Here is a 15,354-nt window from a genome sequence, read left to right on the forward strand (position 1 = left end):
GAGTGTTTTTTCTGAGTGTTCGATCTTTGTATTAATAATTATAACAAGTTAACTAATTTTAACCGTTTTTAAAATAGAATTTTGTGCTCTATTTTTTGTTATTTAAATCGGATATTTGACCATCTGTCACTTAGGCGCATTTTAGTTAGTGGGCGTGTCTTTCCGAAGTCAGAACTCGTCTAACTGGTCATGGAACTGGATAAGTAATACTGGTTTTGATATCAACCTATAACATCCCACCGCTGGGACCGGGTGTCATTTAAATTCGGGAGAGAAACAAATGTAGGCTATACAAATATTTCACCTGGCCCAAGAATCGAATTCGGGACCTCTTCGTGGCAGACCAACATGGTAACCATTCGGTCATGGAGGCAGTTAACTATACGTATCTTAAAAATGTGTCATCCTTGATTACATTTATAATTAGGTACTATCAGATTACACTGGATAAATGTTTATCTACAACTAATAATAAACATACTGGTTTACAACGTTATTCACTACCATTAAATCGAGTAAATTTTCACCAACTCTAACGTCTCACTGCTGGACTTCTAAAGAGAATCTTAAAGCCACGGTTCTCCCCACCGAGCCAGTAATGATAGTGAACCTTGAAAATGAAACTATGTTTTTCTTCAAATAAGAACGCGTCCCCATTATAATAATAATAATATAATACGCATACGCAACACACTCATAGCCAGAGCGACAGTCGTCTGACGATAAAAATTTGACGATAGATAATCGCAGCTTCAAACGATTCCGCCGTGCAAACGACAAGGCGGCTGCCATGAACCGATAAATTGTCGTCACGATCTAGTGGGAACAGCTAGACACGACAGTCGTTCAACGATAAAATAAACGTCCACGACACAGTCACGACAGATAGTCATGATATGGGAACAGGCTAGACGCGACAGCCGTCCAACGATAAATAAAACGTTACGACATAATGAGAACCCTAAACCAACGTTACCTTCTTCGACTAGCCGGTTTTATCAAGATTTTTCTTTCACCGTCAGCAGGCTATATTGCTTCTAAACATTCCAAATGGGAGTCATAAGTACACTCTGAATGCACTTTACTGCAAGCAATTGCATATTAATTTAGTTGACCTTTAGCTGGCCGACATAAATTATCACGGAACCGTGGGTTACTGTCCATTGGCCAGGCGAGATAACTTTTGTCTTCCAATATTTAATCGTAACACCGCCTGTATAATATAATTATTACACAGATGCCAAATTTTTGCGAAAGACGGCGCTACACACAGTAATCTATCTATCTATAATCTATCTTAAATACGGTTCAATTTTGTGTCGCAATTTCACATGCTTCTGTCGCTTGTCACGGCGACATTCGCTTATGGGCAGACCCTAATTATCAATTTACATTAAAGAAACCTTAATGTCAGGTTCAGCCCTCATTGAGCCAGCGTGGTGGAATATGACCCTCCGAAGAACCCTAATTGGATTGTTATAATTTTATTAATACAAATTGCGAACACTTACAAAAAATTCCTTCGATCCACCTGGAATCAAAGTCAAAGATCATTTATTCCATAGGTAAAATAAATTTACATTTGAAAACGTCACATTTAGGCTACTGCTCGTTCACTACGCTGACCTCCCTGAGAAGAACGAGCAAGAAACTCTAGGGATTGCTCTTTTCAATTAAACTTAAATGCCATGGAATACATTTTGAATCAAATTTGTGTGGATTCTGGAGCCGTGTCGTCTTTCCACACATCTCTATCTAACACGTAGTCTTCAATTTTGTAATATGACTTTTCGATCAAAATATTTTTAATGTAGTTTTCAAACTTAGGAAATGATAAAGTTAATATATGCTCCGGAATCTTATTGTAAAAACGTTTACAGTTCCCCATAATAGAGTTGTTTGCCTTGGTTAAACGAAATCGTAGTACCATGAGTTTGGACTTAGCTCTAAGGTTAATATTATGGATATCTTCTTTCTTATTGAAATTATGTATACTTTTACGGGCATATAAAATATTTGAGTAAATGTACTGTGATGCCACAGTCCATGATACCAGTCTCCTTAAACTTTTCTCCGAGAGAAACCCGAGAACCTAGACGGTACACAGAACGAAACGCTCGTTTTTGCAATACAAATATGGTTTGAATATCTACCGCTTTGCTCCACATGAGAATCCCGTAGGACATTATATTATGGAAGTAACTAAAGTAAACTTGTCTAGCAGTACTAACATCGGTAAATTCACGTAATTCTGCGGACTGCGTATGCAGCGGAGCTTAATCTGCTGGCCAAGGAAGATAAATGTGGAAACCATTGAAGTTACTATCTAAGGTCACTCCCAAGAAGACTGCTTTATGAACAACGTCTAACTTTTCTCCGTTTATTTATATGCTTGGACTAGACGATTTTACGTTAGGTAATTCAAATTTAACACATTTTGTCTTCTTGGCATTAAGCAATAAATTGTTAGCATTAAACCAATAAACTACCTTAGAGAGGGTATCATTAATATGGTCATAGTTAATGTCAAGTCTGTCTGTTTCAAAATCAAGGATGATGGATTCGAACCAACCCCAACATGCACACAAGCTGCTTATATTACCTCTGTACAACCTAAAAGTTGTATATTAACTGTTTCAGGGATGTACTATACTACTTAAGTTCTTCAGTAGCGTATTCAAAAGTAATTAAACAGGCGCAAATCTTGCAATAGCCGTATAACGGTGAATGTACTCCTAACAGAGATAAAAAGATTAGTCATTTCTAAAGCTTTTATAACACCTTGAGGTCTTGTAGAGGGCTTTTGGTTAGAAGTGTTGGAATGGAGTTATTAGCTTCGTTGAAAACGCTTTAGGTGGTATATAGTATGTTTGTAACGCCTGGAGCTGTTAAATAGATTTTACTACAGCCTTTGGAATCTATATCTACAGCAGAGAAATATATTTGTAAAGTAGCGCTTAGGCTGTTATACTTCTCAAAACTTACAATAGCACGTCAATACCACAATTGTAAAATAGAAAGGTCTACAACGGTGAATACTAGCGGCTAAATCGGTTGAACGGTGAAACTGTGAAGGCTGCTGTAACAGAGACGCCATTACAGTGTTTAATAAAACCCTTGTTTTAGGTTATTTCTATATTCTTTAATATCTTAAATAAGTATAAAAACCGAATCCACTTCACTCTTTCTCACACGTGACCCTAAAGAAACTTCCAACAACGCTAAAATATCTTATTTAAACTAAATTGAAACTTCACACACTCTAATTAAATGTACTTCTACTTGTACACAAAAAATTGCACATGTGGAAGGCGCGTAAAAATTTTAGTCAATATATATATGTACCTATATATTAAAATTTGTTATATTTTAAGTTTGTATATATTTACAATAAACTGGTACTCGCAATTTTATTTTGCATGTATTAAACGGAATACAGTGTTGTCATTTTTTATTTGAAATATTTGTATCCTCCATCACTTTCCAGTTAGCAAGGTCACGGTCTTTATGAGCAATAAAATGTGTTTTGTTTATTTCCCCAAAATATCGCTGCTGTACATCTAGTACAGTGCCGTAAACTCTAAGTCAGAGATACAGTCGCGTCTAAATAGGATGCGCGCGCTATAGTCGCGCTACAAGAACGTATTTTGGATACTTATGCGCACATTACCGCTCGCATAATTCCTTGTATTACTTAGGCGCACATTAACCGCTTGCATAGCGCCTTTGTATTACTTCGTACATTAACCGCGCGCATCTTCTTTCTCTCTCATTTGTATCTTCATACTAACACACATTTACGGCCATTGTAGGACCCATAGTGTATAAATCGGTGCTCATTTTGGGGGTACAGCGGCGCTGTAGCCGATCTACTGTAGAACTTATTAATGCAGCCTATGCTGTTATTAAGAACTTCTAACTGGCTATTGTACGACTTGTTATTAGAGTTTGTGTGCTAGTTGGAGCGTCTACTAGTAAACCATGCCAACTAACCCGCGGACCTTACGAATTCTTGGCACTTATTGCAAACCTTTGTTTTGGTTTTTAACGATTTGTTTCCGTAGCGACATCTGTGAGAAATGGTATTTCTTCACTCAGCCAGGTACCTTTCAAGCTACCAGTAAATGGGCTCGATGTGTCGTGTTGAATATTAAATGCAAATTTGTTTGATGATATAGACAAATCGTCGGACAATATAGCCTCCATGATCGAGAGCAGCATCTACTGTGCCAAAGTCAGGGACCTGAGGATGAAAATCATGAATGAAATGGTTGCCTTAATGTAAGTTCAACTTTCAAAAATTCAATGGAGGTTAACGACGTTCATTATTCGTTCTTTAGGCTGCCTTTCCACCAGAGATGTGCGAGATAGCTAGGCGACGAGAGGATGCCTTATGGAATTTTCAGCTATGCGCGGGCGGGGTACGGTGTGGTGGGGTAAGCGGTGGCCACGTGTCAGTGTCAATTAGTGTCATACTTTCAGTAGCTCTAGTTTCCTACAAACATCGTTTTGCACACGTTCCTCGCCCGCATCCCTCGCACAAATCTCTCGCTATTGTGTATGTACAAATACTTAGCTCCGCTAACCCTTTACCGCGAGTCTAGGAAAGTGAAGTATAATCTTATTGGCTGATTTTTTTCCTCTGGTGGAAAGGCAGCGTCGAGAACCTGAAGCAATAATGCATAATATAAATATATGTAATTGTTTCTGAATTCGACTTAAACAGACTTGTTGCTATTGCAGAAAAGCCGTCGAGAACATTACTCTGGTAAACATTGATATATCAGAGTTGAAGAAGATCATTAAGCGAGCCGCCGAGTTCAGCACGCGCTTCCAAAGGATACGCTTGTACCAAATTCAGAGAGTGGTGGGTACAGCTTTATTTGATCATTCTGCAACAAAAACCTCTGTAACTTATGAACTGGGCATTCGGGCTACCGTTTCTGTAAAACTGGAGAAAAACATGTAGCAAGAATGAAGTTGCCAGTATCAGCATGTGTTCCCGAAGCCATCTGATGCGTTTATTGCGAGAACTTACTTAAGCTTGGTCTGCTCGTGATGTGATCGCAGCTGATTGTTCTAGATTTTTCTGTTTCTGTTTTAAAATTTAAGATTATTGCCGGGTATTAGATCTCGGGTGCGCGTCATTGGCGGCTATGGGAATTCAGAGCGGGGCTGGCTACCGCAACTCGATATCGTAACGCCTATTATACATGATACGATACGACCTCAACTCCTCCAAAAATCTCAGCGTTTCGTCTTGGAATTGTTGAAGACGGAGCGATTTCGGCACTTCGAGGTCCCCTGTAGTTAGCCATTCAAGATAACTATTAGTAGGTCGTACGTTTATGGTTATTTCCTTCATCTTCAAGGACGCTCTGCACGATTGTCTTAATTAAGTAGGTGTTATTTATTACATGGGTCATAAGTTAAAGCAGCAATCGAAGCACGGACTATTGGTCACTTTAGTTTTCGGGGTGGGACGGCGTTGTCGAAAAATCTTCCAGGACTTATCTACAAATCGTGGGGTTTGTCCAAATATAATTGTGCTTAGTTTTTGTTGCGCAGTAGACAGCATCGGCTGATATCCTGATACATGGTACGCGTCAGCCACCCAGTCGTAAGTTACGAGTCGGAGGCACGCATCGGAGATACTTTACCTACTAAGGTTTTACTTGCTCAGAGACGCTCAGTAATTCCTAAATATTCAAAACTGGATTTCAAGCAGGTCTTTAATCTACAAATAACAAAACAAAGTATGTTGTTATCTCGCTGCCCCTTTTTACGTTTTTTTAATGTAAAGTTTATGTAACGAGACGTATTGCTCACTTTTAAATGGTTCGTTCAAGGCCGAAGCGTAGCCAACTAGGGTATATGAGCAAGAAGTATGTGTGACCATAAATTCCAGATCCATGACATCAATCGGCACAACTACCAATCGCTGCCGTACGCGCAACACACCCAGTTCCAGGCTCAGATGGTCCGCGTTGTCGGACTACATCAAAACACTTTACAGGCCTTTCAGGTTTGTTCCCACTATTTCAATACTCATGGCGGTACGCAAAATCTTTTGCGCCTTAATAAATGCTCGCAATGCAAATATTGTAATTGAACATCAGCACGCTTCACAAATCATTAAAAGTATACAACCTGAAATGGCTTTAAAATGTTGAATATTGATGATTGATGTTTTTATTTCAGAGTTTATTTTTTTACAAACGAAATTGAAGCCAGATGATTATCACTAATATCAGGTTTCTTACCACGGTATGACTTCTTTTTATTTTCCCGATATTTCGGGAACACGGTTTGTGTGAAAAAAGTGAGTGACAATGGTAACGCCACAACAAATCGCGATGAAGGTAGTCGTCGACAGCGCAAGAGGGTAGACAGATATGTCTGCTCATAAAGCTGTCATCTGCCGCCGTCCAGTCAACCCGTGACCATGGAGCGTGCAACCGTTCCGAAATATCGGGAAAATAAAAAGAAGTTATACCGTGGTAAGAAGCCTGATATTAGTGATAATCATTTAGTGAATAACCACGAAAGTCTTAAAATCTGAAATTGAAGCCATTTGAAAAATGTATATCGTATCGTATATACATGTTATATTTAGTTCAGTTGATATAAAAAAAAATCATTGGTATATGTAAAGTGCATAACGAATACAGCTGTTTTGTTGTAAAATCTCGAAGGAAGTTTGTGTTTTTCTATCGTGGAAATTTTAGTAATCAGCGTATATCCTCAATTTTACTACACATTTTCTCCACAGTGATTGATTCATCAGTCACTGTTAAGCGGACTCACGCAAAGCCCTTAGCGGTTTCCGGCCGTGTGCAGGTGTTCCACAAGTCGCTGGAGCAGACGCTGTGCCTGAAGCAGGCGGCGGAGCAGCTGCAGGCGCTGGCGGGCGCCGTGCGCGACGGCCACGACGCCTGCGCCGCCGTCGTCGCCCCGCACGGCTTCAGCGCCGCCAAGGACCTCTTCGACGACGTGAGCTCTAAAGCTGTTCCTGCTCTAGGCCGGCCGTTCGACGAAGCTTTGGGGAATTATACGCATTTTCCACTAAGAGGCTAGTCTTGGTCGCTTAGTGGAAAATGACACTTACGTCTATTCGCTAAGTTTTATTGAAATTGGTTAGCGGAAAGTGGGTGAAATCAAAATTGGATCCATCCCCTAATTTGCCACCCTTAGAGATGGCATATTTTGTTCAAATCTGAATGAATCCACTATTAAGAAACCCGTTTTAACAAAAAAGAAGCATGGAAATTGGTTCACAAATAATCACGGAGCCGGAGTAATCACGCAACAAACATACACACTAAATGTACCGTCGAATTGTGAACCTCTTCTTTAGTTTGTTATTATAATTATTAATACAAAGATCAACCACTAAGAAAAAAATCCTTCGGTCCAGCTGGACTGTAACGTACTTGTAACCTACGTCCTCTGGCAATCTGTGCCTGTCGCTATGCCAACTAAGTCTCGAAACGAACCAGCGGACCTTACAAATTTTTCTGTGTACAAAGATCTGCAACATTCGAGCTAGACGTTCGATTCGGATTCGGATACGATATCGTTGTCCAACAGCGTTTACGGAGTTAGTCGGTGTAATAAATTATAGGAAAAATGAAAATCTTTTTATATACATTTTTAAGACTTTAAAGGCCTAAAATATAGGAATGCATTAGTACTGCATTAAAATAATTTTATGAAATTGAACAAAATCCAGACTTTATTTAAAATAATAAGAGATTTCCGTATTACATTCTCGTTTTGTAAACATTAGGGCGTTCAGTAATTTTCATTCGATAACTGCGTTCTGAATAACGTTTGTAGCCTTTGCCGGTCGAGAAATTCGAGTAATCGTACGGGTGTGACGTCATTTCGGTTTAGTTTCGAATAGTCGTATTATCTAATCGAATCGGTCGACAACAGAGTTGTCGTAAGGTTCTGAATCGAAGAATCCGAACCTGCTGTGCGAATTACAAGCCATCAATTGGCGAGAGATTGCACAGGACCTAAGAAAGTGGCATCATCTCGTTTCGGAGGCCGGGACACGTATTGGGTTGCTGAGCCAGCGGAGTAAATAAGGGTGTTTCACCAAAGGTCTGCAACAAGTACACAGAAAAATTTGTATGGTCCGCTGGTTCGTTTCGTGACTTAGTTGGCATGGCGACTGGCACGGATTGCCAGAGGACGTAGGTTACAAGTACGTTACGAATAGCAATCGTACGATATCAAATCGAATCGGTCGACAACGTAGTTATCGTAAGGTTCTGAATCGACCAACACGACGAAACACTGACATTCAGTAAACCTAATTACAACCCCTTCTTTTTTTGAAGTCGGTTACAAAACAGTTTTTGCTTCCCAAGTAACTAATTAACGTCCCAAGTAAGGTAACGTGTATTTCAGATAATTAGGCGATACGCTGGTAGATATACCACCATGTAGGATATAAACCTCACGCATGACCTCTACTAGCAACAGCCATTTTATACGCGCCCGTTTATTTTTGGTACTTTTGACCTAACCTTTAGGCGACATGCTATTTAAAAACATGAATTTTTCGCTATTATTTAAACGAAACTTCAACAGGCAGGTTTCATCAAGTGAAAAAAAAACTAAAAAACTCTAGTCCGGGAGTCTAAATTTATAAACTCGACTTAATTTTGCACGGCTGAGTGGCCTAAAACAATCACGAGTCCGAATGAGTCGAGCGCGAGTCATCAGAGCACGAACTTGAGTCTAAAGCCGCATTTATATTTGTCTGACGTGACGTATCGTGAAGCGCTCTGACGTCATGGATAGCGTTCACATCTATATGTCGTGTTCTGACGCTTTCTGACGATATTTGGAATCAATACCATCGTAGCTCTCGAAGAGTTCATACTGAAAGGGTTGTAACCCTAACAAGCCGTGATAAGGTTCACGGCAGTAAAACAGAAAACTTCAGATCCACAAATTTATTTCAAGTCGGTTAAGGAGAAGAAAAGGTAACAAAAGAAGTCTGTGACAATAAAAGGTATATAAATATAACAGGTACATTATTACAAAACACATCCTAACTTGATGAATATTAGTAGTAGTTAGTAGACATTTACCCCAAAAGGGTTATACTGAATTACAGATACGTGTTCATAGGTACATGATAAAGGCTGTAGTGATTATAAACTTATTAAAATTGGCACATGATTTAGATTAGTAATGATTATAAACTTAAGGAATCAAAATTAGCGCGATTGAATTTTAACAGCTGATTGAATTTTAAGACCAGGGAGTGCCTGGAACGAAACAAAATCAGAATACGAGGCAAAAGAACTATGGATCAATTCAAAATTTAAATACGAGTGGCCAGGAACCGGAAAAAACGCGATAAAAAGGTGGGATGACGATGTAAGGAGGTCACACCGTCACAATACGTTCGCAATGTTTTCTCTTGAATCATCCAATTCTATTTCAGATTATGAAATATTCAATTTGTGATGATGTCAACTATACTAAAAGAAAAGAAAGAAGAAAACAGAACATATTGGGATCATCCGGTGAATTAAAAAAGAGAGGCTAAAGGCGAGTTTCACTGTCTCCTTAAAGAGCTTGAGAGCGATGATGAAAGATTTCATAAATATTTTTGAATGTCTCTATTCGGCTCTGACGCGTCACGACACAGCACTGGTGCGTGTACACTTATCAGAACTGAAGTGACACGGCCGCTCCGCTGCCCCCCACCTCGTCCTTCCTGACGCAGATCGGGATCGCTTCTGATGCGACACAACACAAACCGTCGTGTCAGATTACGACATAACAATATGAATCTAACCGTATTAAATATATGAAACCGATATTGTTCTGACGCATCACGACACGACACGTCAGACCTAAATCGAGTTTTGAACAATACTCGAGGTTGAAAACTCGACTCGATGCTATTATCTACTGTACAAAGTCTCGAGTACGGCAAGCAGGGTTCTATTTAACAGACTATTGCCCCCGAATTTTTTTTACGAAAGTTAGTTTATTTGTACAGTAATGGTACTTCAGTTTAATACTCGTACACCAAGCCACAACATACATACCAGACTCTAGCTGGATTCGTTACATAATAGACTCGAACTCCAGTCTATTTATTATCCAAACCAAAAGACAATAATCAGTTATGAAGCTTTATTCGCATCGTATTCGCAGTCGCAGGCGTTGGGACTTCTTCGTAAAATTTTCAATCGGTTATACAATATAAACTAATGTAGATAAGAAGCGTATACCTTTAAGTCGTGAAAGTAACAAATAGGTAGCGATTATTGGTAATACATACTTCTCAAAAATCTGCTCCCTTCATGCTGAACAAAGTGGCGACCAGCCATCCTTAAGGCAGACTGGTCAATTATTATTTTTAATTTCTCAGAATATCAAAGGTAGCAATTATTTAGAAAAGGTAGCAATTCTTGAATATATACCATTGACTTACAATTATATGGACGTCGGGTCCGCGCTAAAAAGTGTCCGCACTTGTAAGGCGCTAAAATCGTATACAGAGCGCCAAACTCCGCTTTAGTCTTCATTTGTTCGACTGACAGCGCGATACTGCGATGACATTACAATTTAAATTTCGAATAGGTCGACTTGGGACATTTTTTTCGTGGTTTTTGTATTAGACCCGTCGTCCATTTATTTGTAAGTCAATGTATATACACTCAGTGCCAGATGCGACAGGCGACCAGCCACCTGACGGTCACAAAATGCGGGTTCAGTAGTGCGTTCAAAGTACGTTTTATGTATTCAAGATAGTGACGATTGTTGTTATCTCCAGGAGCTTGCCGCTATGAGCTGCAGACTGGATTCTACGGTAACTAGCTACCAGTCGCGCGCCTCACAAGTACTCGCACAACACCAAGCACTGGTAAGTTGACGACTTATACAGCTATCTATATTTGACACGGAAGAAAAGAAATAATGGAGTGCCTTAAACCTCGTTTACTACCGGAACCGATGTCGCCAAAACCCACACATTCATAATTTGAAACACTACAAAATCTTGACATACAAATAACAAATTATGGCTTGTTAATATAATTTAAACTTTACCCTGTTGGCATATCGTTGAAAGCTCAATACCATCAATACATATTATTGCAAGTTCCGATGTTTTGATATTATATTGAAATTTCAATCAATGTGCTGCCATCTAGCGGTTAATTGCTGAACGACGACGAATTGGAGTTATTAATTTAGTTCTCCAAAAAACAAGCGACCATATTGCAGGGGTATAAGCTCTACTTTCGTTTCTTGTAACAAAAAAATTATTTCGACAAACAGAAAATTGAATTTTTATTAAAGTAAGACTTTCCGATGATATGAAATACCACCATGGTTAATATTTTTGGTTTGGCTATCATTTTTGCACTCCCAAATAGCACAATAAGGTATTTTCTAGAATTTTAGCGAATTTGCACGAAAGGATGACACAACCATACCATACAAAGCGAAAATGGCGGACTGAGCTCAAATAGGTCTTTCGAGACTTATAACTGGCGTGAGTTGGACGCTTCTACTGTATTTATTGTTCTGTGATATTTGACCATGTCCGTGGGCGAATGGCTTGGACACCACTTTTCTTTTTTTTTTGGTGTCGCCATTTCTGAGTACTTTTCTATGTTGTCTCGAGTCTGGGTGTTTGTGGTACCGTCGTTGTATTCGATTTCCGTAACACAAGCGCTTTAGTTACTTACTTTGGGATCGGAGCAACGTTGTGATGTTGTCTTATTTTTATTTATTTATTTATTTATTCAATGAACAAAGTTTCAACAGCATTGTTAAACTTATTTGACAAATGTGTTTAAGCAGTACAAAAGCCAATTACAGAAACTCACTATGTATACAAAATATGTGATATTATTATTACAACATTGGGTAGAAAAATAAATTTAAATTGGTACAATAAAAACTGAGTTCATAACTAACTGTAATTTACTGATATCAATTGTCGTGTATAGGTCTGTGTAAGTATATGTGTGTGTATGTGTGTATATGTGATGGAGCGTGAGTGTCTAGTTCACCTCCCCCTATTTCCTCAGAGAATGTGCTAGACAGGTAAAACTAACAAAGAAAGAAACTGCTCGCATCGTTAGTGCTTGCAACTCGGCTTACATGGCGCACGAAATCGACGCAAATAAAACTGTGTTATTATGTGTGTTATTATTATCTATATCCAGTAGATATTACTATAGCCAGATTTTTAACTAGAGAGTATAATGTAAGCGCAATAAGAAATGCTATATGTTTAGTAGATAGAAGTACTTTCATTGAAAGTCACCAATAACATTATACACATGTCATAATTATGAGAAATTCTTTTCCAGAATAATCTGCGTTCCAAGAAATCCAAACCTAACACGAAGAAGAGTTCTGGCGCAGTGGGTGGATCGAAAACTATACTAAAAGCTGGTAAGTATAAAAGAACATTCCTTAAAGTACAGTCAATAGCACATCAAGCCATAGACTTTTCTTCGAATATCGCCTCCACAGCGACGAAACTAGATCCTTCAATGTTTAGCTTGCTGCCGGCCGTACAATCCGTGACAGACTCCCTAGAAAGAGACAAAGAGACGGTCTAAACTTTAGAACTGAAACATCGGTTTCAAATAAGTTTCATATTTATTATTAATATTGTGAGTCTTTCAAATATGCAGGGTGTAAATAATCAATAAATAGTTACCTTAAGTGTATAAATCTAAAGTTAATATTTGAAGAAACGTTCTAGAGTCACAAACAGAAAAAACTCTGGAGAGGGTTTCTGATTGAGGACCACTAAACTTAGTCCAATTTAACACTTCTTGCTTGACTTGCTTTGGCTTCATAATATTAAATACCATTGTTGCTCTTCCACATTGACTTACAAATAAATGGACGACGGGTCTAATACAAAAACCACGAAAAAAATGTCCCAAGTCAACCTATTCGAAATTTAAATTGTAATGTCATCGCAGTATCGCGCTGTCAGTAGAACAAATTAAGACTAAAGCGGAGTTTGGCGCTCTGTATACGATTTTAGGGCCTTACAAGTGCGGACACTTTTTAGCGCGGACCCGACGTCCATATAATTGTACGTCAATGCTCTTCCATGACTTATTCAATTTATTATTCTATTTACAGGTATGGAGAAATTATCAATGTATTCCCTTGAACCGCTGCATCGCAACGAGAAGAAGGGAAAGACTGCTGGTGTGAGGTAAGAATTGCATCAAAAGGTGTGAATTCCTGCACCGAATGATTGTGTATCAAGTTCTTGTATACCTACTAACACACTCCATATGGCTTTAGCTTCGTCTGTAAAAAAATAATTCTGAAATAAAACCCGTATCCCTGTCGCTCGACCGAAGCAAAATGGGCCGTATTAGTACGGGATAAATTTTAATTTGATTTGAGGTCGTTTTGACTCTTAAGCTGTTGTTAAAAAATTCGCAACCATTGCATTTTGCGACAACGTAAATAGATCCTAAATGTCTATAATGATTATATTATAATTCTATTGGTTTAAGTTTGCGTGATGTTGACCAGTCAGTCGATTGGTTTAACAACTGTGGATTAAGAGATAAACTTTCTTACATGTTTGTTTAATTCTCTATTGCAGTATTCCTGATGTTATCTCGGCGCCGAATAAGGACAATCAGACCGCTGTAAAAAAGAAATCCCCCAGGTGATTATTTGTTACATATAAATTAAAATTGAACGTTATGCCATTTTTGACTATATAATATTAAATTATATTTTGTTAGCAAAGCCAGCCCTAGCGGTCTCGATTGACGACCGCGCCACTCGTCATATATCTCTTGTTACTCGTCATATATTTCTTGGTGACTGGCCAATCGACGTGTTGCACTGTCAACATGAACTACGATAACGTTCTATGTAGCATAGGCGATATTCAAATTAATGCAATCAAGGTACATGATCTTTTAAAATCACTCGATTTAACAAAGTCGATGGGACCTGATTTGATTCCTCCACTTTTAATTGTAAAATGTGCCGAAAGTTTGGCGGTTCCATTGAGTCTGTTGTACGGGCGATCATTGTCTGAGGGAATTGTACCTAAACTGTGGAAATCTGCCTTCATCACACTGGTCCATAAGAAAGGGAATAGATGTAATGTGGAAAACTATCGTCCCATATCCAAATTGTGTCTATTTGCCAAGGTATTGGAAAGGTTAGTTTATATAGAAGTTTATTCTAGTTTACAAAATTCATTTAGTGACGATCAACATGGTTTTCTTAGACAACGTTCCACATCCTCAAACCTGATTATTGCAAACGATTTCATTACTAGTGGGATGGAAAGAGGAGCACAGGTTGATGTAGTATACACTGATTACAAAAAATGTTTTGACCGAATAGACCATTGTATATTGCTTTCTAAACTTCAAGCAGCAGGTATACATGGTAACTTGTATCGTTGGTTTGCGTCCTATATTGATAATCGTAATCAGGCTGTAGTCTTACGGGGTTTTTTTGTCACAGTGGACTAAGATACCTTCTGGTGTACCCCAGGGGTCAATTTTGGGTCCACTTTTATTTATTATTTTCATAATGGACATTAACAAATGCTTTCGTTATTCAAAATCTGTACTTTTCGCAGATGATATGAAAATCCTAAAGGTTATCAACAATTCATCTGATATCCGTGATCTGCAGGAAGATCTCTTGCGGTTCGAACAATATTGCATTACGAATAAATTAGACCTAAATGTAACTAAGTGCTTCTGTATGACTTTCTCTCGTAAAAATAACAAAACAGAATCTAAATATATACTCCATAATCACAATTTAACTAGAGTCAATAATATTAAGGATTTGGGTGTCGTACATGATAGTAAATTAATCTTTAAAGATCATATTGATCATATTGCAAGTAAGGCTTCAAAGGCCCTCGGGTTCGTTATCCGTATGTCCAACGATTTGAAATCTTTGAAAACTATTAAAGTTTTGTACTGCGCCTTCGTGCGTAGTCATCTTGAGTACGCTTCCTGTGTATGGAATCCCCAATACAACATCTATATCACGCGATTAGAGAATATACAAAAAAGATTTTTGCGATTTCTTGATTTTAAGACCAGACGACAGTCCGTGGATTACGAACACCGTTGCAAGCGGTATCATTTTCTGCCTCTTCAAGTGCGTCGTGAAGTGAATGATCTTTGTTTTCTATCCAAATTGGCTAATGCTGGCATTGACTGTCCGGAATTATTGTCTAAAATCGGTCTCCGTACTAACTCATTGACTTTGCGGCGTCGCCCGTTGCTTCACATTCCCATAGCTCACACAAATTATAGACAAAACACATTCATGATACGCGGCTGT

At 38.5% G+C, this 15,354-nt stretch overlaps 1 protein-coding gene across 1 annotated transcript; it reads left to right on the top strand.

Moving 5' to 3' along the window:
• Positions 1–4,148: 4,148 nt before the first annotated feature.
• Positions 4,149–13,696, top strand: LOC113238519 (the record flags this gene model as incomplete). The annotated part of the gene is made up of 8 exons (XM_026475343.1): positions 4,149–4,281; positions 4,744–4,867; positions 5,909–6,025; positions 6,841–6,993; positions 10,811–10,900; positions 12,360–12,444; positions 13,153–13,228; positions 13,631–13,696. Coding segments are annotated over exons 1-8 (788 nt in total), but the record flags the coding sequence as incomplete, so codon positions are not given.
• Positions 13,697–15,354: the final 1,658 nt, after the last annotated feature.

This window comes from Hyposmocoma kahamanoa, unplaced genomic scaffold (assembly GCF_003589595.1).
Source record: "Hyposmocoma kahamanoa isolate Upper Pololo Valley unplaced genomic scaffold, ASM358959v1 96335, whole genome shotgun sequence".
Taxonomy (NCBI): Eukaryota; Metazoa; Arthropoda; class Insecta; order Lepidoptera; family Cosmopterigidae; genus Hyposmocoma; species Hyposmocoma kahamanoa.